The sequence below is a fragment of the Pogoniulus pusillus genome, chromosome 5 (genome assembly GCF_015220805.1).
Source record: "Pogoniulus pusillus isolate bPogPus1 chromosome 5, bPogPus1.pri, whole genome shotgun sequence".
NCBI lineage: Eukaryota > Metazoa > Chordata > Aves > Piciformes > Lybiidae > Pogoniulus > Pogoniulus pusillus.
The window spans coordinates 1,326,902-1,352,879 of NC_087268.1; the positions used below are offsets into that span (position 1 = coordinate 1,326,902).

Genomic DNA, 25,978 nt, shown 5'->3' on the forward strand with positions numbered 1-25,978 from the left:
TCAGGAGGAAGTTGTTGGCAGAGAGAGTGATTGGCACTGGAATGGGCTACCCAGGGAGGTGGTGGAGTCACCATCCCTGGAGGTGTTGAAGCAAAGCCTGGCTGAGGCACTTAGTGCCATGGTCTGGTTGACTGGCTAGGACTGGGTGCTAGGTTGGACTGGCTGAGCTTGGAGGTCTCTTGCAACCTGGTTGATTCTATGATTCTATGAAAATGTTTCCCCAAACAAAGCAGACAGCCTAGCCAAGTATGCTCTGTAACACCTTGGCTGAAAATGTAAACTCATTTGAAAAAGGCTTACTCAGAGTTTTTTCCCTTCTATTTAAACAAGTATGAGAAATCATAAACTGAGACTGAGTTTTCTCAGCGGACATCTCATTTGCAAGTAGTAGGAAGCAGCTCATCCTCATAGGTTTCTTTTGTGCAGAAAAGGAAATAAAATCTGGACAGTCCTGCACGTTAAATGCTGCTACACAAAACAAGTACAAATACACTTCAAAGCTATCATAGAATCATAAAGGTTGAAAGAGACCTCTATGATCACCAACTCCAAACGTCAACCCAAGACCACCATGCCCAGTTCCAAAGTGTGAAGGAGGCTCAACAAAAAGGAGCTGAGAATGTAGCCAAAATAGATTGATGTGATTTAAAAATACATATAGAGACATTTGTGAGGTGAGGAGCAGAAAAGATGCTGCTATCTCAAGGCTCATTCCCTGGAGTGCACTGCCCAGCTGGCTCCCAATTTTCCAGTTTAATTTAGAGAAAAGGTTACAAACATCTATCATGTTCCACGGGTTGTCAGGAAAGCCAGCCCTGTGCATTTTATCATTGAGAAACCCCACTGAGAAGTGCTTTAAACATCTGTAATGGAGGTTAGCTGACTACTTGCTAGTTGCACTGTAGTGCTGCCCTTTCTTCCAACTCAAAAGTACATTAAACAGAAGATAATTTTAGGTGTTCTCATCCATAATATGCAATGACAACAACAAACAGCAGACCAAACCAAAAGGACTTTGACATACACCAAAATGTCCAGTGCTTTGCATTTAGTTAGAGCTATTCATCTATATTGTCCAAAACCTCCTAGGTATTGCAGGTGAGTGAAGAGTGACAGATTAGTGAGAACTACTTCATTAAAGACATGTTTAACTTTCCAAGACAGAGGAGGCTGCCCTGTTGTTTAGTATAGGAATGAAAAGGAAATTACATGGGGGTTACTAATGTGATTTTTGTACATGAAACAGTTATATACATGCAGGTAAGTGACATTTTAACACAAAAATTATCTCCACACATAGAATCATAGAATCAAGCAGGTTGGAAGAGACCTCCAAGATCATCCAGCCCAACCTAGCACCCAGCCCTATCCACTTAACTAGACCAAGGCACTGAGTGCCTCATCCTGGCTTTGCTTGAACACCTCCAGGGATGGTGACTCCACCACCTCCCTGGGCAGCCCATTCCAATGCCAATCACTCTCTCTGGGAAGAGCTACTGCCAACAAAAGTTTTACAGAAATGCATGTTGGCAGTGAAAATACGAGAAAAGAAGAAATGAAATGATATCCTCTTGCTGAATATAAATACCTTCCATCTACCACATATGAACATAAGGTGTGGGTTTGGGGTTTGGGTTTTTTTTGATGCAAGAAAGCTGTTTACATGAAGAAATACTCACTGGTACAAACAATCCAGCACTGCAGTGCTCCTTGCCAGAGCAACTACGCTGTTACTCATTCCTTGAAGTGGTGAGACCACATGCATCTCAGTGAGATGATGCATAGACAGATATGTCCACCATAAATATAAACGAAACCCTGCAGACTGCTGACAGCAATGAAAGGGAAATGAGAAATTACTGAAACACAGCAGAATTGAGGGCAGTTTAAAAGACCTATGTTTCAGTTCACCACCTCATTTATTTCTTGATAGTTCAAAGTTTTGGTGTAGCACAGAAGATGTATTTCTACATCAGCCATTTATTCATATCACAGGGCAAAACTGTAACTCAGGAATCTGGACCAATGACACATCTTGGCTGTTGTAATGGATCTATGATCAGTAGTTTGCAGTAGGTCTATTGCTCTGCTATGAGAGGTCCACCTAAGAAATACCAAGAACAAAGCTTTGCCCCCTCTGAAATACCACATTGCTTGTCTCTGTGGTCTTCTTAAGGGCAACTGGTCCCAAACCAGCAGAGTTTTAAATAAAAAAGTCCATCAAAATGGAATAAAAGGAAATACACACAAAATCCTGAAACACACTGTTCTGGGTGGCTTAGGAGTGGAAATCCTCACTCTGCAAACCCTCCCTGGCTTACTCTGGGCACAGTTGCAGCTCCTCAGTTGATTTCCAACAGGGCCACAGCCTCCCCAAACGCAGTCATGTCTTGTGTACTTTAGATGCAAATCGGTCAGCAAGGACCAAGACAATGGCCTTGGGCTGCTTCTGGAAACACAAGGGAAGCTAGGGTCTGTACAACATCAGCTATCTGCTGCTGCCACTGGCTGCCCACTCTTTCTGCTGGAAGAGACCTCCTGAGCACCCACCCATCTCTAGAAGAACGCTGCAGTAACCCAGATTAGAGAGTAAGAGGGTAGGTAGCTATGCCAACGATCTCTACACTTCCATTTTCACCTGCCCTTGTCTAAATTTCTTTTTAAGAGCATGCACAGATTTCTCAACCAGGACAACAGAAGATCTCCATTTCATTGAAGGTTCTTCAGTCTGATCCATAGAACCATCTTTACCTTCCTTTTCTAAAGAAGGGCCAGCTCTGTTGGAAGCACAGTTCAAGACAGCTCATCAGCCAACAACTCCAAGATCTATTATCTAGAAAGGCAAGGACAGAGGCAAGTACAAGTGCCACACCTTCACCAGTGGACTTCCTAAAGCAGGATGAACTGGGCACTCAATGCATCCGAACTAAAGATCAAAGTTTGGGAAATCTCCCACTTTTTGACCCTTGTTCTGTACTTCTCCCATACACGTCCCAGCTACCACTTTGGGGAAGCCTTTCCAGAGTCTGATTCCAAACAAGTTCCATGCTTCATTCTTTTTCTTTCTCGTTTCTCAAAGTAAATACATTTTCAGTCTGTTTGCTTCGATTTGTTCTTCTTGTGACAAAGCTGCTTCTTTAAAAGCAACATCATTCCTGTTTATTATGATTAAAGGATATGTCTTGATGTCATGAGGCTTGACAATAAAGAGAGGAAAAAAAAGGTTGCCTAGAGCTCCTACAGAGTCAGACTGAAAATTAACACCAAAAGATGTGCTGTCTTTATGGTAACAGTGACAGCACTGGTGCCAAGCATCCCTGAGCAGGATAGCACCTGCTCTCATCTATGAAACCTAAAGATGCTAATGCTGTGAATGCTTTCTTTCCAGTCAAGAGACTGTGGGCCAGACTGTGAATCACATGTACAAGCACTGCTTCTGTGCACAGGGGGTGCTTCATAATCCCCTTGGCTCCTCTGAGCAAACTGCTGTGTAGTGACCTGGAGATGACAAATCCAGGTACCTCAGCACAGACAGACTTTATATTTTAGCACTTTTTCAAAAGGCTGAATACAGATGACTCACCACCAATCTGCCTTTGACCCTGTGCTGTGCAGAGGGGGCTGAAACTCATAAGAGGAATTATGCAGCCAAGATACTGGCTGACAGATATATTTTGCAGTGAAAACAGTGTTTCTCATGAAATAGGCTTGCCTGCCTCAACATGAGGGCAAACTCCCAGACACACTACCAAAAGTGAGCTTGAGGAGGCAGTGCAATCAAAGGCTCTCATCCCTCTAGGGGATTTTAACCACCTGACACTAAGGGGGTGCAGTAAGAAGAGTGTGTCCAGCAGATTGAGGGAGGTTCTCCGTCTCTACTCTGCCCTGGTGAGAACCTGTGTTCAGTTTTGGTCTTCTCAGTTTAAGAAGGATAGGGATCTGTTTGGAAGAGTCCATTGGAGAGCTACAAGGATGATTAGGGAGCACTGCCTTATGAGGAGAGGCTGAGGGACTTGGGGATTTTTAGTCTGGAGAAGAGAAGACTGAGAGAGGATTTAATAAATGCTTATAAATACCTGAGGGATGGGTGGCAGGGGAGGGGGACAGGCTCTGCTCACTTGCTCCCTGTGAGAAGACAAGGAGCAATGGATGTAAGCTGCAGAACAGGAGGTTGCACCTCAACACAAAGGAAAACTTCTTTGCTGTAAGGGTCATAGGCCACTGGACAGGCTCTCCAGAGATGGTGTGGAGTCTCCTTCTCAGGAAGGATGGAGAGAAGCTGTTTGCAAAGGCTTGCAGTGACAGAACAAGGGACAATGGGTTCAAGCTTGAGAAGAGCAGATTTAGATTGGTTAGTAGGAAGAAGTTCTTTGCTATGAGAGTGGTGGAGCACTGGAACAAGTTGCCCAGAGAGGTGGTTGAGGTCCCTTCCCTGAAGACATTCAAGGTGAGGCTTGACAGTGCCCTGTGTGACCTCATCTAGTGGGAATACTGTGATACTGTAATGTCCCTGCTGACTGCGAGGTGGCCAAACGAGGTCACCTGTAGGGGCCCAGACCATCCTGTGATTCTATGCTATAACAGTATTAACAGGACAATTATATTTAGGGGGAAAAAAAAGGCTGTGCAGCACACTCTGCTTCCACCCCTCCAGATCTGCTTGTTGAATGGATTTCAAGCAACATCAGCTGAATCTGGTATTATAAACATTCAAAGTGCTTACTACTTCTAGAGAGCACAGGCATTCTAAAGAGATTAGGGTTCAGTGTATCTTTGCCAGCCCTAATCCACTTCCCCAGGTAAGAGGCATATAAAACAGGACACATGTGCCACAAACTTAAACTGGGCAAGAAATATGAGGCCAGTCCCAGATCAATGAGAACCTCTAAGGAGCAGGATCAGACAAGTAAAATGCTTTACATAAGGGCATTACTCCATGTAGAGGATGCAAAGCCCAGTCAGATAATCCTTGCTACAAGAATATACAATAAGATTGAGAGCTGGATGGTTTTACTTAGGTATCATTCACTTGTTTAGCAGCTTCTGACCAGCTACACTTGTGCAAAGCCAGTGATGAATACCAAAACTTTGTGATGATGGAAGTCATCATTACATAAGCAAAGGAAAAGAGAGACCAAAGATCATCACTACTGATCATGACGTATGAGAGTGGTGATAACAGAACTTCCCTCTGAGAACTGGCCAAGCTTCATTCACAGCTTGTACAGTAAAAAAAAAGCCTTTGTGGCTGGAAAATGTAAGACCTAAGTAGAGCAAGTAAGCACACTGCCCCATAGAGCCTTTCTACATTCAGTTTTAGAAGACAGCCATCTGCCAAAACACAGAGTGTAGCTTTATTTCCACTACTCTGACCTCCAGAAACAATGGGGCAGCTTTTCTCTCACTCCATTTTTAAACATCTTAGGCTAGTAAGTGACAAGTGGCAGATACTGTGGAAAAGAGCATTTTGCATCTCAAGAGTTTGGCAGGCAAAAATATTGACTAAGTCAATCGATACCACTCTTTGTGAGACACATTCAGCCCCAATGTACTGCTGCCTGCTGCAGGGGTGCAAGGCAGCTGGGGAGTCACTGCGCAGCACCACTTGCAACAGAGCTGTGGGAATACAGGGCTGCCAGGCAGAGGGCAGCTCTGGCCCCTGCCATTCACTCAGAAGTAGCAAACATCCATACTAAATGGGAGAAACTGTTAATAAGATGGCAAGTTAAGCTTTTAAGTTGATGACGGCCAGCTCCAAGACTTTCATGAGCAATGACAAGACTTGGGGAGCAACTCACTTTTTCAGACTGTGCCTAAGCCAAGATCAGCAGCAGCAGCTCCTTCCTATTCCAAATGACAGAAAAGTAGGTCAGCACAACGAGGCCAAAGAAATATCACTATAAATCCTATCCCAGACAAGCTGTCCAAGTTTATTCTTGCTTTATTTCATGTTGCTCAGGTTTCATTGAAATCCTCTTCTGCATTCATCCTGTATTTCTCACACAGCACCTGGTCTGTGGCAATATGACTCCTGTGCTTACTTCCCCTTTCCAGATATGAGATGGCACCAACCAAATGTAGTTATTTGCCCTGAAGAGACTCACAGACTTCATTTAAGAGAATGTTTAAATAACCTATAGAAACTACTGGATCTGGACACATTGTGTTAATGAGTGGTGTTTGTGTCACGTCTAGAGTCAGGTTCCCTCTAGGAAAATGAAGGCTTGGGCCACTGCACCAAATTCTCTCTCCAGGTTTACCTACTAAAATCAACCAAATCCAGCAAATCCCAGGTATGTATCTGAGAGCACAACGACAGCAAAACAAATCACCTCAACTATATCTTGCAGTATCTCAGTACCCATTCTAAAATGCAAACATGAATGTTTGGGTCTGGCCAACCTGACTGTTGTAGCCACTACTAAATCCAGTTATTCTAGTGACTTCTGGTGGAAACTTTTCAGCACTTGGCGTTTTCTGTTGATCTTTAAAAGCTCAGAAGAACCATTACAAAGTGTGTTCATGTTGTTCATGGAAGAGCTTCCTTAATTCAGATTAAAAGGCTTTTCAGTTTCCTTGGATTACTGGTAAATTAAGGACTTTCAGAGAGGGAGAAAGGAGTGCCTGTAAATCTCCAAAGCCTCCTAAATTTATTCTTTCTGTCGTGAGTGATGGGACTCTGCAATACAAATTCCATCAGCTGTTTTGTTACAGAAGCTTTACTCATTTAAATAGGTCATTCCTAGAGAAATATGAATTGGTCTATAATGCACACCACAGCTGGTGGCCAAACTGCCCATATATACATACATTAGACACAATCAATTAAAGTGCCAGGAATCAGTCCCAAGTCCCTGGCATGTGTCTGGTCCACAGCAAATTCTCTTCCTCTTCTGTATTTCCATTCTTTTCAACAAGCCTGAGTGGGAACAGGTGACCACACCAAGGTGTTAACCAAGTAAATAGGGAAGTATTGCTGGCAAATGTTAGCAAGGACTAAGCTGACTGATGGGAAATAATCTTTCCTAACTCTGTGGGTTCTGAATATGAAAGTAGTTTCAGATTACAGGATGATAGGTGCTGATTTGCTAACACTGATTAGGCTTATATATTTTCACAACTTCTTAACTCTTTACTTACTCTCTCTGCATCACAGCAACACACAAACTCTTTTTCTGCCACTCTTTTGTATACAAATTCAGCTATCTCCAGAGAGAATCTACCTGAGATGTCAAGTTAAATCAACAACCTGCCAGACATGAGTTAGGGATAAATCCTCTCTTACACAGCACAAATACCTGTTTTCATTACGCTCCTGACCTGACAGCAATATGATGTCACGTTTCAGTGACTTGCCAATCAAAAATGTTGCTCCAAAACAAGTCCACATAGGGCAAGTACAGGCTTTTATGTAGTGCACAGCACAGGTTTAGCTCATTTCCAGGCTAACAAGGGTCAATCTTGCAGGCAGTCTTAGACATGAAGACAGTTTTCATGTCCTGTGAACTCTCATGAAAGACAGAAGATAGCCTTCTCATTTCCTACTGCCGAGGGGAAGAAAAAGCAAAGAGCGAAAAAAGAGATGTGCTTTTCTTGTCAATCAAACAGCTACAGCTGCAGAACATGGCGCAAGATGCACCACTGACTGCACACACTGCTTGATTTTCCACTTGCTCCATGGCTGTGCTTTGGCCTGTTCCAATGAGATCCTCCACGAAGAAGCCTGGCTGTGGTTTGGGAATAGATCGTGCCAGCAGCTACTCCAAGTAAGAGTTGCAAACAAGAACTTCAACCGCCTTGGCTTCCTCTAGTGGGCTCCAACACAGTCCCACCCATTTTGCACTGTCCCACACAGCATCCTTACCCCTTTGTGTGCCATACATCGAGGCACACAGAACAAATCCTTTGCTTCCCTACTATCAAACATTCTCCAGCAGCTCTCAATATGTCTCTTATAGGAAACATTTCAACTACCTAGACCTGAGAAAGCATGCACAAAAATAATTACATCTTAGTACACATGGGAACAAGGGCTTCAGTGGAGACTATGGTCTGATGCTGTTTGGATGTGCACAGAGAACCAGCATATGTTAGAGGCATTTGATCCTAACTAGGACAAACATAGAAGACTCTCTGCTCAAGTCATTTTAACCAATATCAGAGCAAATAAAACAGCCAAGCTGCATCCACATACCCTGTAACAGGTAAGACCTGGACACCCACTCAAAGCCAGGGATTCACGTGTGAGGAAAAAAACTCAGATCTCCAAAATCTGAGAGCTCAAAGGCAGATTGCTCATGAGCCTTCTCAGGTGAGTCCCTCCGTTTTTCCTCCTAGAATCATTCTATGGCTGTAAAAACAAACATTTATTAGCTGGCAAACAAAAAAAAAGCCCTATGGCTCTGAAACTTAAATCTCTGTACCAATGTGTGCAGCAATGTGGCTTTTCAATAGACCAGAGTTACTGAACCGTTTCCTCCTCCCTAATTTCAGACAGAATTTTGCTTTTGAGCTGAAAACTCCTTTGTAAAAATTAGCAGCCAATGACATGTTAACTGCAAGCACTTTTCATTCTGTGAGAAAGTTCCAGACTAGCTTTATGTGAGGACTCAGGTGGACAGAAGATGTTCATGCTGATGAATTGCTGCTTTCAGCTGTAGAATTCAATTATCTCATTCTCTCCAGCTGGCATTATTGTGTGCTGATGTGTTTGTCTTCTGACACCTTCAGGGGGATATGAAATGGAATTTCTACACACACAGTGCCAAAGGGACAGTTTGGATAAGAAATGCTGCAATAAGACCTGCGTGACTGTGTCCTCTGGCATAAAGGATGATCCAGGTTCTCTAGACCCTGCTTTCCAGCAGCTTTTTCAGACTGGAAGCGTTTCTTTAAATATGTTTTGGGGAAATTACACTCAGGTTAAGCCTATTTTGAAGGCTGAAAGAAGTAAACTAGTTTATATTGGCTGACTTCTAGACCATATTCCTGAAGCCTTTCACTTTTACAGGCTGGATGGGGTCACTGATCCTACTCATTTTCAGTTTGTCAGTCAATAATCACTTAGGTAACACTATGTTTTTGGAGATGACAGCTGAGACAAGATCTGATGCACAGTTTTCCTGGCACGCTGCCTTCCTCAATACCAGTCTGGGATGAAAGGAGCAAATACACTAGATCCCATAATGACATGTTCACCAAGCTCATCACAGAGAGCGTGCTGGGGAAGTTTACCACACTGCTATGCAATGCCTCTACTTCAGTGGCATAATGAAGTCACACGAAGCAGAACAGTCCCTGCCACTGGCCATTAATCAGAGTCAACATGTTTGGTTTTTTGCTCTAAGGCATTTTAATTGTATCACAAGCAGAGGCCATATGGTTTAAGAATGAATATTCAGGATCTGTATCAGAAATACTTGAGAGGAAAATGGTACATTCCAGCTTGGATGGTACCCATCACTACAACTATTACACAGCCGGCTAAGCTGCAATTTGGCACCCATCTAATGTCTTTTTAGACTATGATCATCTTATTAATTAGTTATTGTTTACTAGTTAGGGCTTTATCTCTTTAAAGAGAAGTTCATTTCATGTGAAAAATTCCTAAGGGATGATATATTTCACTGCACTCCTGCATAGGACTGTGACAGCTCATCAGCTTTTATTTACTGAGAAGTCACAGGGGTAGATACCAAGTTAATTTTTGGGGAATAAACCTGATTTCTCTCTTGTGTGTGACAGGTGCATTCCTTTTTTATTACAAATGTAGGGAAAACATTTGCAAAAGGGAAATTTAAAGAACAAATACCCCAGCACACAATAACTTTGCTGAGAAAGAGTCTAGCTTAAAAACAATGAAACCATCACTTCTAAAGGGCAGGCATTCATTTCACACATTTTATCACTGTCATTGGACCCTTTAGCTTGGCCTATCTTATTTCTACAGAGGTGCCTCTCACTGCAGCTTGTCAAGGGAGGAAAAAAACAACCCAAATCCACAAATGGATTCAGCAGACATTTTCCTGAGCTAGGTATGAAGACCAGAAGACAATGATTCACATCTACAAGAGACTCAAGTTGGATGTGGCACTTGGTGCCATGGTCTAGCCTTGGGCACTGTGGTAAAGGGTTGGACTTGATGATCTGTGAGGTCTCTTCCAACCTTGGTGATACTGTGATACTGTGATACTGTAATACTTAGAGTAAATGATATGTACATTTTCACATAAGTTTGTTTAAGTATGTAAAATATCTTTAAGCAGCTCTGTGGTGGATGTTGAGCTGACAGCCCTGTCTGCCACACTGAGCCACCTCAAATACAAGCAGCCCAGAAAGGTTGGGGGCCAGGCTGCAATCCCTAGGAGGTGTTTGACTTGAATGCAACTGGGAGCAGTGCTTGCAGAACTACATTTAAAGAAAGTGGAGGCTCTGCCACCATATTTATGGCTTACACCAAACAACATGTTGAACCTCTCCTGAGGGAGTGCAATGTGATAAACCTGTGATTTATTTCCTCACTGGAGCTATCTGAGCTGTGTTGGCTCTCAGGAGTGCTAGGTTGCAATGGGTGAAGCAATTTCCTTTATGCATTTAGAAACCCCTCTGGAATACTTAAGGGTGCTAAAAGTTAGTTGAGCCAATATGATTAGAGAGCTATCACTTCATTTTCACTGCAGTACTGCTGTAGCCCAAGAAGGAAAATTCATATATGTGCACTCAGGAATGAAATTCCAGGGGAAAATAATGCCATAATATCAACTGTAAGTTAACATTATAAGATTACTTAATTTTCTTGTACTTGTTTTCTGGCTTTTCTCAGGATAAATCTACCCTAGTGCATGAGACAAACAGAAGACCCACCCAGGCTTTGGCGCTGTATACTACAACACTATGGTGCTACTGAAATCACCAAGCAGGCTTTCAACATGACCTTGCTGCAGGGCTAAAAGTCTTCTTGTGATGCAGTTCTGCCAGAGCTGAACAGCACATATCCATGTGATTAAGTGCTTTTCAATGTGAGAAAAGAAGACTAATTCAATCCCAGATACATAAACATATCTTAAGCAACAAGCAATAAGCACAGAGAAGTCAGAACTGTGACTAAGAAGTCTGCGGATCTATTTACATGACTACAAAAAGGTACTGAAATTAACTGTTGCACCTACATCACTGAACTGGTTTCAGACTGATCTACTTACATGACTACAAAATGGTACTGAAATTAACTGTTGCACCTACATCACTGAACTGGTTTCAGACTGATCTACTTACATGACTACAAAATGGTACTGAAATTAACTGTTGCACCTACACAAAATGGTACTGAAATTAACTGTTGCACCTACACAACTAAACTGGTTTCAGATGGATCTACTTACATGACTACAAAAAAGTATTGAAATTAACTGTTGCACCTACACAACTAAACTGGTTTCAGACTGATCTACTTAGATGACTACAAAATGTTACTGAAATTAACTGGGTTTAATTTTCCTAATCCAGACCAGGAATAGGTGATAGAAATTCTATCATGTACCATCACAGCTACATGTTAGCATGAAAAAACCAAATGAACACTGTTCCACCTTCCAGAGCCTTCCACAGCCACTTCCAGCCACTATTTTTTGTTCAGCTTCCTTGCTCCTTTCCCCCTCTTCTCTATAATGTGTTGTGTACATGTAGACCATGCCAGATCTTGTCTGCTGCTCATTAAGAGGACATACAAGACATTTCCAAGGAACACTTTACATATTCTAGTTCCTTGTCAGGATGACACATGTGTGCAGTAAGTGCCATATCTTATGATCAGTTCCAAACCACTTTGAGCTCTGTACTGCCTACAGCTCTCACAATAAGGGGCACAGCAACATTATCTTAAAATACTGCCTACCTTGAAAAGCAGCCAGGCTGTCATCCATTTGACCACTTTTACAACCCAACAGACATGTTTGTAGAGATCAGTATTCACTACTCCGGGGTCTACTACATTAGCAGTCACATGGCTTCCATTCGCAGTCAGAAGATGCTGTAATTGATAGGTAAATAACACAAGGGCAAGTTTGCTTTGGGCATAGGCTCCATGGGGTGAATATGAACATCTGTATATGAGACAGAAAGAGAGAAGGAGATGCACTTTAAAATAACCAGAAGTCAGCCAGTGTTGCACAAACATCAAGTATACTTTGCAATATCCATCAATCAAACAGCGATACGCTGAGTCGCCAGAAGAAACAGCTTATCGCTGGCAGGTACGTTCCTTGCTGGGGTTCTGGTGATTATGCCATCTGGCACCAAGTCTGACTTATGGTGGGGGAAATGTGAAAAACAATGAAAGTACACAGTGCCTGTCAGAATTTCCGTGTCAAACTACGTGAAACAGAAATTCTGAGCGACCTATCTCTGGGATATCACCAGCTAGAGGCTCTCGAACGACTCTTCCCTTCCTCATCACTGCCCTCTTCCCACACACGCGTACCCTGTCCCCACCCAGTAAGTTCGTGTCTGATCACACTCCTCCTGGTTGTTATTATTATTTGTATTGCAGCAGGACCCACTAGTTTCTGATGAAAGCCCAGATGAGTAAGGCAGGCATTGCACCTGCACCAGTGACACACCAGATATGCACAGCTAAAGAGATGAATAAGGACAGGACAAGAAGAGCGGCTGCAAGTGTAACCACAGTTATGCCATGTACAGCCTCTAGAACTGAGACAGATGGCTGAGTCTGTGCCAAACAGGTGTGACAAAGGCACAAAAATGTTGGGACTTAGCAGCAAAACACTACCTGTTGAGACTCTTGTGCACCTTGGTCACCTGGATGCTGAATCTGCCTTCCTTTCAAGTGAAACTTTCTAGGAACTGCTGATTAGTTTGGTTTCACCGCAGGCAGCAGCAGCAGCAGTTTTTTCCATAAGCAGATTAGTTCCAGGCAAATTAGCAGGTATGTCACTCAAAATGCTCCTCCCAACTGAGCCTCAGCATTACTTTCCTGTTCCATGAAACTCTTGTGATCGTTGCAGCCTCTCATCTAACCTCTTTTGTGCTTAGCAGAACTAAAGATAATTCCTGGCATTACAGACAGCTCACAGGCAAAGTAGGCAGCAGCCTAAAGCAATGGGATCCGGGTGGCTGCAGAACAGCTCTGGGATCCATCTCCTTGGCTTCTGCCAGAGCCTGGGGCACTGCTTGCCGTCGCTGCAGATGTGGAGCCAGGGGCTAGGGCACCCACCCAGAAGGAGATCTCTTTCCCAGCTCTCTCCTTTCCCTCAGTTGCTGTCATGCCTTTGTGACAGTTGCAGCTATAGCTCCATCTTCTATGCTTTCACTCTTTGTGCATCAAATGCCCAGGCTGGGGATGTTCCTACTCTGCTGTCTTTGGGGTTTTTTTCCTGGTTGCTACTACATGAAAGGTTTTCATTTTGAATGAATAGTAAATACATCTCAGGGTTCTTTTTGCTATCTCATTCTCATTGAATATCTTATTTATAATATCCTGTAAACTTCACTACAGAGAGCTCTGGATGCTAACAACCCAGCTGACTTCTCTGCAGACATATAAAGTTACCAAAGCAATCGAGCTGCTTGTGTTATCTGAATGGACTCAACTTGAGGCCACAATGGCACACAGTACAGTTCAGGTACAGAAGGAAAAGACAAGATCACCAAATCTCCATTGCATCTCTTATTTTTTTTCTTTTTCACTCATTTTTTTCCACTGCTTTTCCCTTGTTCAAGCAAATAACAAAGAAACAGACTACAAAAGCTCTATATAAACTGACAGAGAATAAAAAAGGACAGCAGATAATAAACAGCCCTCACACCAACCAATGACCTGAATTGTAATATGCTGGATAAAGTAGCTCCATCATCATAAAGATATCACCTGTGCCTCAGGACAGAATGGCCTATTTTAAGAGTAAAGAACAATCACTGCATGAATATCAAAGTGACTTGGCATTAGTCAGGAAATTGCAGTTCCATTTGAAATTCAGTAACATCCGTGCTCTGATCTGAGACACTCAAAATGTCACCTTATGCTTCATGCATATTTCACCCCTTTTAACTTGAAGGACCAGATCCTCAGCTGCTACAAGCTTCCCCTGTGCAGTCATGCAAGGCAGAGCTCAAGCCACCCATGGGAAGAAGCACTCATCTGAAGCTGCCTCCAGCAGCCAGCTGGCAGCCAAGCCTGGCACGTTGCCATCAGTGCCAGCATTCCCCCACTGGTGGAGAATGCAAGCTGGGGCACGGGACAAGCTTCCTGAGTTCATTTAGAGTGATCTCGTCTGGCAAGTGGCTTGCAGGGAAGCAGGCTGGGGACTACTCTGACTTGTTCTGCCTGGATCTAGTCTGGCCTTCAGTAACCTTCGTATGCCAGGCAGAGGGACAGGGAAAGCTCCCCATGACTTCCCTTTCCCACATCCTGTGTGAGTGATGTTTCGACTCACCTTGTGGCAATGGAGCACAAACTACAAGGGCCAGATCCTCAAAAGCCTTCTATTTTGCATAGATATCTATGTCAGAGGAACATGAGTGCTGGGAAGATATAAAAAGCTATCCAATGAGTGAGGAAGCCTTTTATATCACAGCACAGAGATGAATAAGACTTGCAAGGCAGCGAGGAATCAGGCTCCAATAACATACTATAGGTACAAAAGACAGAAAGTTGGATACACAGAGCAGACACTTGTGGAATAACCCTTGCAATGATTACCTGCCCTATTTCCATGTTTTCTGTGTGTGCTTTTTGCTTTCCAGGGATCTTACATCAATGGACTGTACAAGAGAGGAATAACCTGTGACGCAGAACTGATGTGGATTTTTGCTGATCAACTGTTCTATTTGTGAGATCCCATCTGGTTAGAATCATGTTGTTTAAATGCCACATTAGAAAAACAAACCCAAACCCAAACCAGTGCTGGTTACATGATTTAATTATATCCAGTCTTGACTTCATGCATCAGGAAAAATAGGAGAACATGAGATCCTGTACCTATATCAAGATACATGTCGAATTAGAGAATGTTTGGGGCTGGAAGAGACCTTTACAGATCATCTAGTCCACCCCCCTTCTATGAATGGGGACATCTTTCAGTAGATCAGGTTGCTCAAAGCTCCATCCAACCTGGATATAGTCTCAGCTTCTATTCACATTTGAAAACTGGATCCATGTTCAGCACCTCCCTTGGCAGCCAGTCTCATTCTGGTTTCTTATCTGTCTGGCTTTAGCTGGTCTGTGTTCTGTAGAACTCTCCCATTTAGGTCATAGAATCATAGAATCAACCAGGTTGGAAGAGACTTCCAGGATCATCCAGTCCAACCTAGCACCCAGCCCTATCCAGCCAACCAGACCATGGCACTAAGTGCCTCAGCCAGGCTTTTCTTGAACACCTCCAAGGATGGTGACTCCACCACCTCCCTGGGCAGCCCATTCCAATGGCAAATCACTCATGTCAGAGACTAGAAGAATAAGGCCAGATCTGGTTCTTTATCTGCATTAAGTAAAAAAAAGGGGGAAAATATGGCAAGTTTTATACCTCAGTCCAGTGAGATCATGTACAGTGAAAGGCTCAGGGTACCCAGAGAGCAACAGGGGAAACAGAATTGCTACTCAGTGCAGACCACTTGCTCCACATCTTCTGTGCACAGGCTCTTGTGCTGCTCTGGGCTCTTTCTCTTTCATTAATGGTTGGTTTTGCATGATGCACATCAGCAGAGGCAGCGGGTACAGGCTAAGAGAAGGGTGCAGTGATGGCACGCTTCCCCTTCCCCATCACATCTTGCATCAGCAAAAGGACTCAGAGGACTGGTGACTATGCTGGCTGACACACAGCCACAATTAACATGGCTGGTGCCAGCAGTGAAGCTCTCCTGATGTGGACCTCTTTCACACTGCATTTGTCTTGTGCATGTCATCCTCCCCTCACCCATCACCACGCTCCCCAATTTCCAGTAGGTTAATTTGCCCAGAGGGCAGAGTGCACCCGGATCAAGCTGCAGAACAACCCAACTGCTATGTTGCTCATGAAAAGACAAGTGATGCAAAACAAGGGGGATGTGCTGGGGTTTTTAATGAAAGGCCATGCACAATTTCAATACATGCCTCAGGATGAAACAGTGAATTAAGCAAAACACAGACTTGATGCATTAAAATGACTAAAGTTTCTTAATGATTTATGTATTACTCTCACAATGCATCATCACCACTGCTTAGCCAAGACCATAAAATACTATTATTAAACACAAAGCTTTTGCAGACTCAAATTTTCTTTCTCACAGGGATGCAGCACAAGATTTTTCAATATTGTTGATTGATTTTGCAGTTTATTTTGAAGCAGCTATAGAAATATATTGCAGAATATAGGTATGTTTATTCTGGTTCTCATAAGCAGCTTCTTTCTTTTTCCTATGTTAAACCAAAACCTGAGTCTTAAATGTTATTAGATTTAAATGGACTTCCTGACACTACTATATATATTTATCTCATGCATGTGTTTGGCTGAGTCTTGTCAATTGTGGTTTTCCCTCAATGCACACACACAAAAAGGAAACTGAGAAAAGACAGAACTGGAGAAATCAGAACACACCTGTTACCACTGGAAACCAGCAGGTTGCCAGTTGAAATCAAAAAGCATATGCATTAGTACAACAAAAGTGAAATCTGAAGTGTTATCTTACTTGCTTAATCAGATGCTGTTACAGCTATGCTTTGTATAGCAGCTGTCCTGTTACCAACTAGCACTGTGAACTACTCCATAGCCACCCATTCCACGTACACGCCTGGGAATTTCAGGTGTGCCCTGAACAGCTACACTCTTTCATGTACATTTATTCCATGTCCTTGAAATAGAATCACAGAATCAGCCAGGTCGGAAGAGACCTCCAAGATCATCCAGGCCAACCTAGCACCCAGCCCTAGCCAATCAACCAGACCATGGCACTAAGTGCCCCAGCCAGGCTTTGCTTCAACACCTCCAGGCACAGTGACTCCACCACCTCCCTGGGCAGCCCATTCCAATGCCAATCACTCTCTCTGACAACAACTTCCTCCTAACATCCAGCCTAGACCTCCCCTGCCACAACTTGAGACTGTGTCCCCTTGTTCTGTTGCTGCTTACCTGGGAGAAGAGAGCAACCCTCACCTGGCCACAACCTCCCTTCAGGTAGTTGTAGACAGCAATGAGGTCAGCCCTGAGCCTCCTCTGCTGCAGGCTGCACACCCCCAGCTCCCTCAGTCTCTCCTCACAGGGCTGTGCTCCAGGCCCTTCACCAGCCTTGTTGCCCCTCTCTGGACACCTTCCAGCACCTCAACATCTCTCTTGAATTGAGGGGCCCTGAACTGGACACAGTACTCAAGGTGTGGCCTGAGCAGTGTTGAGTACAGGAGCAGAACAACCTCCCTTGTCCTACTGGCTACACTGCTCCTGATACAGGCCAGGATGCCATTGGCTCTCTTGACTACCTGGGCACACTGCTGCCTCATCTTCAGCTACTATCTACCAGCACCCCCATTTTTCTCTCAAAATCAGAGGTGTAAGGATAGAAGTCGAGAACTGGGAGCTGTTTCTCTAAGAAGAAAATCAGCAGTGATGATCTCAGTAGCTGAATTCTCTGCATATCAGTGACTCCTGCCTTGTGCTTAACCTTCAGTTCAGTGGGAGGCACTAGCTGGAAGCTAGGGCTAGGCTGTGTTTGGGGATTTTTTAAAGCCATGTTTTCCAACTTTCAGCACTTCACTGTACAAATACAAAGCATTCAGTGACTAGCTTGGAGGAAATGCAGAGAGTGAACAAACCTTAACTGTCTTTGAAGAACTACATTTAGGGAAGGAACTTGGAATGGCTTTATAATGAAAATAGTTCTGACAGGCAAACTGAACAGGGGCTTGCCATCCCGAGCATTACTGTCACCCAGATGGAATCAATGCAACACTTCTGACTTGGCTGATCCCTCCCTCTAATGGCAGGTGAGATGTTAAGAGCTTCCCACTCTACAGATCGCCTTGCTGCGTGCAGCTCCATTGCTGCGTGCTCAGCACAGTTTGCAATGCATGAACCAAGGATGCAAAGCTGGGCTCATCAGAATCAGTATCCTTGGAAAAATGTCTGCTTTTTATGTTTGTGTACAATTGGTGTTAATTGCAAATGTTTCTGATGACTTTCAATATTGATGGCAAGTTCAAGCTGTAATTACTGCAATTCTATTTTCCGAGGAAATATATCTCCATATAAAGAATTACATAAATTGCCTCTTCTGAAGCATCATTTTTCTAGAGCTGGTTCATATGATGCCATGTGAAGTACTTGCTAATATCTGAAGTGGTGTTTGAGCATAATGGTATCCCTTTCTTCAATTAAAAATCTTCGTCAAAAAAGTGAGTAAATAAATAGAAGCAAGCAAGTTTCTTTGCATTGCTGCAGCCAAGAAACAGATCCAGGCTCCAAGAACTACACTGTGTGCCTTGTGACCCTTTAGATTGATGGGCAAACAGCACAGCCTCATGCTTTGCATATTATCTCTTGAATAGTCTGGATCTCAGTTATTGAGAACTGTCACACATCTTCTAAGATTACCTCTTGGGGTGTAACAAGAAGAGAACTCAGGGCTCTCTCCTTGTGCCTGATGCCCAACTCTCCTTTAATAGAGCTTTCAAGCTGAAGGGGTCTTCCTATGGTTTCTTCCCTTCTACCACAATGTCCACAGGACCATAAAATGGCCAAGTAATAACTTGGATAATCCCTAATCTTATATCTGTTTTGATAAAAATATCTTGAGACTATTTTTTGCAAATCAGCTGCAGATTCTGGCCTTCTCATTCTGGGACTGAAGTGAAAACGTGGGGTCTGCCTATGCATAACAAAGTGCTGCCACTTCAAATCCAGCACAGTGCACCCAATGTGCTTAGCAGATTTCCAGAAGGCTACAGGAAATGTGCTGTTATATATGTGAGGGTAGCACAGCCTTGCAGCTGAGCAGGCTCCAAATGTTCTGTAAGTGAGAATGTTCACCACACTGAAGGACTTGCATGTCTTACCAGGGAAAACATGGCTTGAATGGGCATGCAAGGCTGCAAAACTCTTTTGCCTCCAAGATACCTACAAACGTGGCATAGAAAATGCTGTGTCATCACTCTCTGTCCACAGAAGCCACACAGCAGAGCACCGCCCCTATGGAGACAGGCTGTGAGAGTTGGGGCCATTCAGCCCGAAGGAAAGAAGGTTCTGGGGAGACCTTATAGCAGCCTTACAGTACCTGAAAGAGTCCTACAAGAAAGCTGAGAAGAGTCTTGTTACAAGGGCTTGTGACAGGACAAGAGGGAATGGACTGAAGCTTGAGGAGCATAGATTTAGACTGGATATTAGAAAGTTCTTTACATTAAGGGTGGTGAGACTGGAATGTGTTGCCCAGGAAGGTCACAGATTCCCCTTCCCTGAAGGTATTCAAAGTCAGTTTGGATGAAGTCTTGAGCAATCTGTTCCAGTGGAAGGTGTCCCTACCAATGCCAGGGTGGTCGGATGTAGATGATCTTTAAGGTCCCTTCCAACCCAAACCATTCTGTGAATCTGTGATGGTGGTAGTTAAAGCAATGGAGAGGAATGCTAAACCTGATCTAGTTGAAGATGCCCCTGCTTACTGCAGAAGAGGTTGGACTAGATGACCTTCAGAAGTCCCTTCCAACCTAGACCATTCTATGATTTGAATAATTTGCCAAGCCCTGAAATCCAAAGCTTTTAAGACTGATTCAGCCTAATGAGTCCTTTTGCTCACAGGGAGATGTTAAGCTAACCTTTCCCTCTCAAGGGTGACAAGCTCTTTTCACACTCTCAAGTCACTTTTGCCTTGTCTGTCACCAGAGTGCAGACTATTAACTTTCAAATTCCCACTGAAGCAAGTTGGTGTTTGGGAAAATGGCATGTCTGTGCAATCCATTTCTTCTCCTGTGCCACAGAGAGTTGACATCTCCCACTCCACTGTGCAGGGAGAGGCTGAGAAGCAGAAGTGCCCATGCATCACACAGCTCCCAACACGTTGCAATTTTGAACCAGTTGAGAACCAATGTATCCTTCTAAATCATTAACCATTATTAACAACCTTTTGTTGAGAGCATTCATCCCTTTCAAAATGAATGAATTTAACATTGTGACACACAAAGCAGCAACATTTATTTCCAGGAACAGAATAAAATCTGGCATTACCTTTGTGATATCAGTGCAAAACAATGAACCCTAGGAGTATTCTGATCAGACAGGATGAAAGTGCACCAGTAAGTGTAAAATTAAAGCTTTCCAAAGTTGGCTAAGCTGTCATTAAGATTTTCCTACTAGCAGTTGCAGGAATGGATAAGGATCACCTGTGGCCTGCAACACAGATACAGTACTGCATGCAGACTAAAACTCTGACTTCGGAATGTTGGATTGCTTATGCAATAGTGCATTAAAAAAAGAGAACAATGAAACAGAATGTATAGAATTTGAGACCTGTGCCTTTACCAGCACTGGGATTTTTGCAAGTCTTTTCATTCAATCTCTATTGTCTCTGATGTGATTCATGAACTAGGGCTACAGTGAAAAAATACAGAAATTATCAGGGGACTATACCAGCTTGGACAGTTAAAAAACCACAGTAACTCCTTCTGAGGCTGGAGAGCAGAGGAGAGAGCAGAAAAAGTGTGACTAACTGTTCCTGAATACATAGGAGACATGAACCAGAAAAGGAGCTGTCCTACTGTGGCTGGGGAGTTCATAGATCTGTGATTCATGGCATTACAGGGCCCATTTGGCATGCAAAAAGAGAAAATGATGAAAGGAACTGTTAGTCATGGAGAAAAAGCAAGACAGGGCACACAGAGATGGCAACCCCTGGGAAAGGAAGCACATTCAGGTGTGACCTACAGCCTGGGAAAGGGAATGAGGTATTTGATTTTTTTGTTTTCTTAAATTCCTTCTTACTTAGGCAAGTAGAGTACTTGAAGAAGCATCCTTTGTCCCAGCCTGGTGAGCATGCTATGAACTCCAGTGTGCTGTTCAACCAAGAGGATGGCAGAATGCTCGTTGAGATTTTGCTAAAAGCAGGTAGCCATATTCTCTTGTGATCATATTCTTCCTGCTCACACTTTACAAAGCATTACTTAAGGCAAGCAAAAGAGGTAGAAATGACATCCCAGCTACGCTGTTAAGAGTGCACTGTGTACTACCCTCAGCATGAAATTGCTGAGATCACCACTGCTGAGATGCTTGCAGCTGGATAACGTTTCTGTTAAACTTTCACCTCCTTGAAAACAGTTGTACTCAAAGCAGGCATGAAGCAGAATGATTTGCCTAAGGGATCCCCTTGTCGACTCATGTGTTTGCTGTTGAAAATGGTCTGGATCTAAAAGACCACAAAGGTGTTTGATGTTCTTCATATATCCTTCAGCAAAAAACCTGGGAGAAGAATCATTGCTTTGGTGCATTTGCATTTTCAATAACACACATGAAACGAGCAGTCAGTTTGGAACAAGCTCTGTCCTGCCTTGATGGACCCATGCTGTGTCTCTTCTGGTGTGTGTGAAGAGGATGGGTAGGAAGGGGAAGAAATGACAGTTGCAGGACATAAATAGGACCAGGGATAGAGGCAGAAGAGAAGAGGAAGATAAACAGAAAGGAGGAAGTGCACTAGTGGGCAGGAGTAGGACACTCTCAAAAATGAGGGAAAAGTTACGAGATAGAGAAGGAAAAGACAAAAAAGACAAAAAAGGTCAAAAGACACAGGCAAGGATGAAACTGCACATAGAAATTGAGTAGGCAGATATGAAAAGAGGTCAGGTTCCTGGGCTGGCTCAGGAGTAGTGTGGCCAGCAGGACAAGGGAGGTTATTCTGCACTCAGCACTGCTCAGGCCACACCTTGAGTGCTGTGTCCAGTTCTGGGCTCCTCCATTCAAGAGAGATGTTGCAGTACTGGAAGGTGTCCACAGGAGGGCGACAAATCTGTGAGGGGCCTGGAGCACAGCCCTGTGAGGAGAGGCTGAGGGAGCTGGGGGTGTGCAGCCTGCAGCAGAGGAGGCTCAGGGCAGAGCTCATTGATGTCTGCAGCTGCCTGCAGGGAGGCTGTAGCCAGGTGGGGTTGGGCTCTGCTGCCAGGCAGCCAGCAACAGAGCAAGGGGACACAGTCTCAAGTTGTACCAGGGCTGGATGTTAGGAGGAAATTGTTGGCAGGGAGAGTGATTGGCATTGGAATGGGCTGCCCAGGGAGGTGGTGGAGTCACTGTGCCTGGAGGTGCTGAAGCCAAGCCTGGCTGGGGCACTTAGTGCCATGGTCTGGTTGACTGGCCAGGGCTGGGTGATCTTGGAGGACTCTTCCAACCTGCTTGATTCTATGATAATATGATTCTATGATTCTATGACTGCTGTGCCAAATACAGCCCCCAGCCATTCCATCAGACACAATTCCTTCCCTGTTCACAAGGAGCAGGCCCAGCCAGCCTCCTTCCTGCTTGGCTCTGTCACCAGCTACATCAGTATAAAATGTTTATAGAGATTTCCCATCCACGCAAGCAGGAAAAATGAGGGATGGCAATACTGGGCAACTGTGGCAATTCATGGCATGCTATCAGATCACCCTGTTTACCATGGGTGTCTTTACTGTACCACTAAAGCTCTGAAAGAGTTTTTGGAATCTCAAGGCATCTCTGAGGCCCTGTGGTGAGGGCAATGCCTGTGTATAGTGCTCAGCTATTTGCCCAAGTCAGGCCTTAGCAGCAGTTAGGCTCAAAAGAGAAGGAAAAAAAAAGCCAGGAGTATTTTTTTGTGCCTGAACCAAGGAAAGCTTTGGAGCTGAGTCCACAGCCTCCTCTGGGTGTCACCGGTGTGTCTGTGTGCCCACAAAGCAGGTACCACTGCTGCCCCAAAGTGATTCAGAGCACCCATGTGGGAAAGAGCAGGCAGAATCAGTCGGAGTCAGACATCCTTTAAGACTCCTTCTATATCAATAAAGCTGAAATGAAAAGGGCAGGGTTGGTGCAAAAGCTGCAGGTAAATCTCACTGGTGTGTTATTATTTTTCACATCAGACTGGTCACATTGATGTTCAGCTGGAACACCCCTGCTTCCTTTAAAATGTGAACAGGGATGAATCGTTGGTAAGGATGACCCTAAATTAAAGAGGCACGGTAGAAGGCTTTGCTATAATCAAGGAAATTACTGTTATCTAGAGACACAGAACAGCCACACTGAATTTTGCATTCTGCATTTTAGCCCCAAGAAATACTAATTACATTACACTCCCTCCGTAGCCCCATTGCTCGGTGCCATCCAGCACATGCCCATCATAAACAATTAATATATATATCAAAGGAAGAGTAAAGATAATTTCCTGTGGCTGCTTTACAAGCAAGAGATTAAAATGTGACTACCCTGCAGAGTTTAAACAATGTGCCTGTAATAAAATTGATGCCTTAGTATGTAATCAGAAGTCAAACAGAAAGTTTGACATGCCTAATGCAGCATTGATATGTAAAATGTCTGCAGTGGAAACAGCCCAGTCCTCTAATTTCAGCCTTTGTTTCAGAATGAAGCCTCAGGCCAGGCACCACTGAACGCCTGTTGAAGGCTCCATCCAAGGACTGAGACAGAATTTCTTCATGGAAATGATGCAAAACTCAGACTGGGTCTGTGCAGGCAGAAATCCTCTGGGAGTCCGTTAGGGAAGTTTGGAATGCATCTCATTTATCCTGCCCACTCCTGGATGAACAACCCTACACGCTTCCTGCGTGACGCCAGACGTTCATCACGCCGCTTGACGTCTCCTAGCATGAGAAATAGCCCACAGACATTTACCCACCACTTCCTAAACAGAAGCAGTTTGCAGAATACAGCCATGCATTTGCACCTATCTTGCTGGGTGCTCATGCCCTTGCATCTCCGCAAGCACTCAAGGATGTGCAGAGGATGGCAACAGTCAGGGCTCCAGCATTCGCAGTGGGTCACCAGACTGATGTGTGAGAGGGCAAGCACCACACGGAGGGGAGTGAGAATACAGCCAGGACAGGAAGGCAGGTGGGGGAAACTTGGAGAAGGGCTCTGAGGGAGGCAGGTGGATGGTGTACCAACAACTGCCGGCCAGCAGTCAGAGCTGCCTGGAAGGAAAGGGCTGCAGATAACATGCGGGCTAGGAAAAGCTTCAAGGCAGCCAGGCAGGTGGGGCTAGTGGTGCCCCACGAAGGCAAGTCAGCATCACCAGCTCAACAGGCAGGGAGCTAGCAGCCGTGGGCGTCTGTCTGCACCCATCTGAGGGCAAAGTCTATGTCTGCATTCTCTTCAGGGCAAAGTCTACTAGCGTTCACCCAAGCCATTTAAAAACATCCCAGTTATTGAGAGTCTCCTTGATTAAGCAGCAGGACCTGGGCTCTGCACCACAATCATCACCACAGTACAAGGTTCAGAATAAAATTCAGTTCATAAACTTAAAAATTATTTGTATCTTTGACCAAAGGGCTGCAATCATCGTTCAAGCCTAAAAGATATTAGCAACTGCTTGAGAATAACCATTGATTAAACCAAAAGCACAGACACCACACCCCACACCTCCCCCACTATTCATGGAGTTTAACCTGCAGGCCCTTACTGCAGATCAAGGAATGTAAAAAATGGATTGGTACCTGCTTTGTAAGTCGTTCAGGTGCAGTTTGCCTACATAATGGGTGGCTGATGAGACGGTGACGATCCTAGCTTTGTGACTGTGCGTTCCTGATTGCTTCAGCACGTCCAAGAGGAGGTTAGTCAACAGGAAGTGTCCCAAGTAGTTCAAGCCAAAGTGCTCCTCAAACCCATCCTCTGTCTTCCTTTCAGGGACCAGCATCACCCCAGCTGGAGGACAAAGTAGAGTAGAATACTGATATTAATCAATATACGTTGATTAATTTCAGAGAAGCAACAAGCTAGAAGGAGCATGGCTCTCCTGCTGCTGAGTGTAAATATGTGATTTAGAACAGTGAGTGAAGGGTAAAGCCAACACCAACCGATTCCTGATGAGAAAAATCTCAAAACCCCCACTTCATTATTTTTATCCAGAAAACAGGTAGACTGACTCTCTCCTTCTCTCCCTGCAGCATTGTGAGGATAAGTGAGCTTGTGAAAAGTCTTCTGAAGACATTAAAAGCTGAGCTAGCCAGTTGTTAGCATGCCAGAATGCAATGCTGAAGATCCATAACAGTAATTAATCCATCTGTAACAAGTGGTAGCTGGGTGATTCCAACAACATTCCCTCCATCAAAGAGCTCAAAGCAGTGGAGGCAAGACCAGGCTAAGCAGCGAATTTGCTCTCCCAGACAGCTATCTGCTGAGTTCTGGCTGGAGTTTAAAGATCTGTTGAGCCTTCATCTGAAATCTGCAATTTCTATCTCACTGCTGTGGGTGAGAAAAGATGCAGTAAATTTACTCAATATATCTCAATTACTGTGCTTACAAGCAGCTGCATACTGAAGCGAGGCTCTGAATGCTTATTTTGGCAATACTTCTGCATGTATTTCTACAAACCACAATTTTCAAACTCAGTGCCCAAAATAAGTATGCTCATCCCTAACATGCAATGTTGATTTCAGCATCTTGCAGAGAATCCTGAGCTCATGCATAAATGCTACCAGGTATTGAGGCTGTGCAGCAGGTAGCTACCCAGCTCAGTCATCATGTAGACTTCAATGGTATAAGTTGTTCTTGTTTTATTAACATTTAATTACTGTACAAGTGGACCTGACCTTTGTCATCTAAATGTAGATGAACATGGTTCGTGGAGAATGTTGTAAGCCATTTGTCCTTCCTCCAAGATGCATGAATGTGATACAGCAGAAAGGCCACCTCTGCCTACAGAGATTACACAGTGTCATCTTAATCTTTGTGCTACTTCATGTGTCCACTGAAACTCCCCTAACATTTCATTTCTTGACATCATTGGTGATGGCATGTTAAATTATCATTACAAATTGCACATGCTGTGCACCTCT

At 44.0% G+C, this 25,978-nt stretch overlaps 1 protein-coding gene across 7 annotated transcripts in view; it reads right to left on the reverse strand.

Moving 5' to 3' along the window:
- DHRSX (dehydrogenase/reductase X-linked) overlaps positions 1–25,978 on the reverse strand; it is a 139,795-nt gene that overhangs the window by 13,412 nt on the left and 100,405 nt on the right. For 4 of the 7 annotated variants that reach the window (XM_064143003.1, XM_064143004.1, XM_064143001.1 and 1 more), the window contains 2 exons: positions 24,638–24,845; positions 11,894–12,101 (listed from right to left, as the gene is read on the reverse strand). In XM_064143003.1, the coding sequence (XP_063999073.1) occupies positions 11,894–12,101; positions 24,638–24,845 (416 nt within the window). Of the gene's footprint in view, positions 1–5,798; positions 5,845–8,194; positions 8,351–11,893; positions 12,102–24,637; positions 24,846–25,978 lie in introns of those variants that run through there. The other 3 variants (XR_010302286.1, XR_010302285.1, XM_064143005.1) reach the window with 3 other exon arrangements.